Below are 1479 nucleotides of genomic sequence, written 5' to 3'. Positions count from 1 at the left end.
ATTAGACAAGCTTTCAGGCACAAACTGACCTGAAGAAGGGCACCCAAAAGCTTGGCTAACATCTCTCCCAACTATACACCTGGTCCAATAAAATATATCACCAAAAAACCCTGACTTCCCCAGTGCTTTCCAAACCAGGAAATTTGGCAGATTTCCCCTTACCAAAAAAATTTTAAGACAAACCTTTTTGTCAAAAAGTTTCCTAATATATGGCTTCCAAAAATGTTCCTTTATGCCTTTGGCTTCCAAAACTAAGCCATCATGTAGAGAGCAGAGTTTTTCAATGATACAAGGAGGATCTGAAGACTGTTTATAATCCTTACTATGAAAGTCTTCAGGCAGGCCTGTAGTTAAAAACAAACCAAAAAAAAAAGTGAGAGATATTTGGTTCTATAAATCCCTGTTAAATATACACATACAAAGATTAAACACACCGTGATACTAACAGAATATTTCAAACTAACTGTATACCTTGAAAAGAATCACTAAATCTTAGCATGTCAACTTGATATGATAACTTTATCAAAAACTATTTTTCCTCAGTGTCACAGATTAAAAATGCTTTACTATAAAATTACAGATACAGAAACCAAAATTATTTAAAATGGAAAACTGACCAAACAATTCCAAGCTCTAAAATTAGTGAAATAAAGCTGAAAAAAATGGTACGCATCTACACATCAGGAATTCATGCTAATCACAAATATTAAGCTAAACTACTGCAGGAAAACATTAAACAGTACCCAGCAAGATAAGATTTCAAGATAAGATGCAGAATTTAATCTCCGTAACCATACACAAGCAATTAATGGTTTTCATTGTCTTGGATTATGAAAAGCTATTTTTCTTAACCTACCTTTGAAATTAGGATTCAGAAGTTCTCTGCGGTTTAGACACTGGACAGCATTTCCATACACTAGATCCAAAGCACATAGCAAGAGATGGTAGGAATTGACTAAATCATCACTGATCATTGGAAAATTACCTGTTATTAGAAAAACAGGGGTTAGTCTACAATAATAGGTTAGCTTCAGAATTCTGAAAAAAACATTAAGCCTGAATTTATTCTAGAATCATAGTACAGACTGATCCATCAAACCTATGTAATTTTGGTGACTAAACTCATTAATAGCTGACAGAAATAGAGCGAATAAAGCACAGAAGTGCTTGATAAGAATTAGATTATGGACATTGCAACAAAGTCCCCTTTGGTTCTTATTAGGGGTATACGAAATGGGCTGTATTCGATTTGGGCCGAATCCAAATCCGAATCGGGGACAGCGATTTGATTAGTTGATTTGGATCACTGTCCTGATTTGATCTGGCTGAATCCAATGAAGATTCGATGCTGCTTTGGAGAATCAGAGATCTGGCCATAAACACAGCGTTAAATGTTTTTTCCACATATCTCAAGGCGCCAGGTGCAGCTCGTGAATGTTGTGATGGTGGGGTGGATGGAGTGTCCCACATAGAGCGCTG

At 35.9% G+C, this 1479-nt stretch overlaps 1 protein-coding gene across 1 annotated transcript in view; it reads right to left on the bottom strand.

Annotated features, from left to right (window-relative positions):
• RBL2 (RB transcriptional corepressor like 2) overlaps positions 1-1479 on the bottom strand; it is a 63679-nt gene that overhangs the window by 36215 nt on the left and 25985 nt on the right. The window contains exons 5-6 of the mRNA XM_019505715.1: positions 857-985; positions 184-344 (exon numbers count right to left, since the gene is read on the bottom strand). Coding sequence (XP_019361260.1) covers positions 184-344; positions 857-985 — 290 coding nt within the window. The remainder of the gene's footprint in view (positions 1-183; positions 345-856; positions 986-1479) is intronic.

The sequence above is a fragment of the Gavialis gangeticus genome, unplaced genomic scaffold (assembly GCF_001723915.1).
Source record: "Gavialis gangeticus isolate Ggan-Ray unplaced genomic scaffold, GavGan_comp1, whole genome shotgun sequence".
NCBI lineage: Eukaryota > Metazoa > Chordata > Crocodylia > Gavialidae > Gavialis > Gavialis gangeticus.
This window is presented reverse-complemented; position numbering and strand designations above follow the sequence as displayed.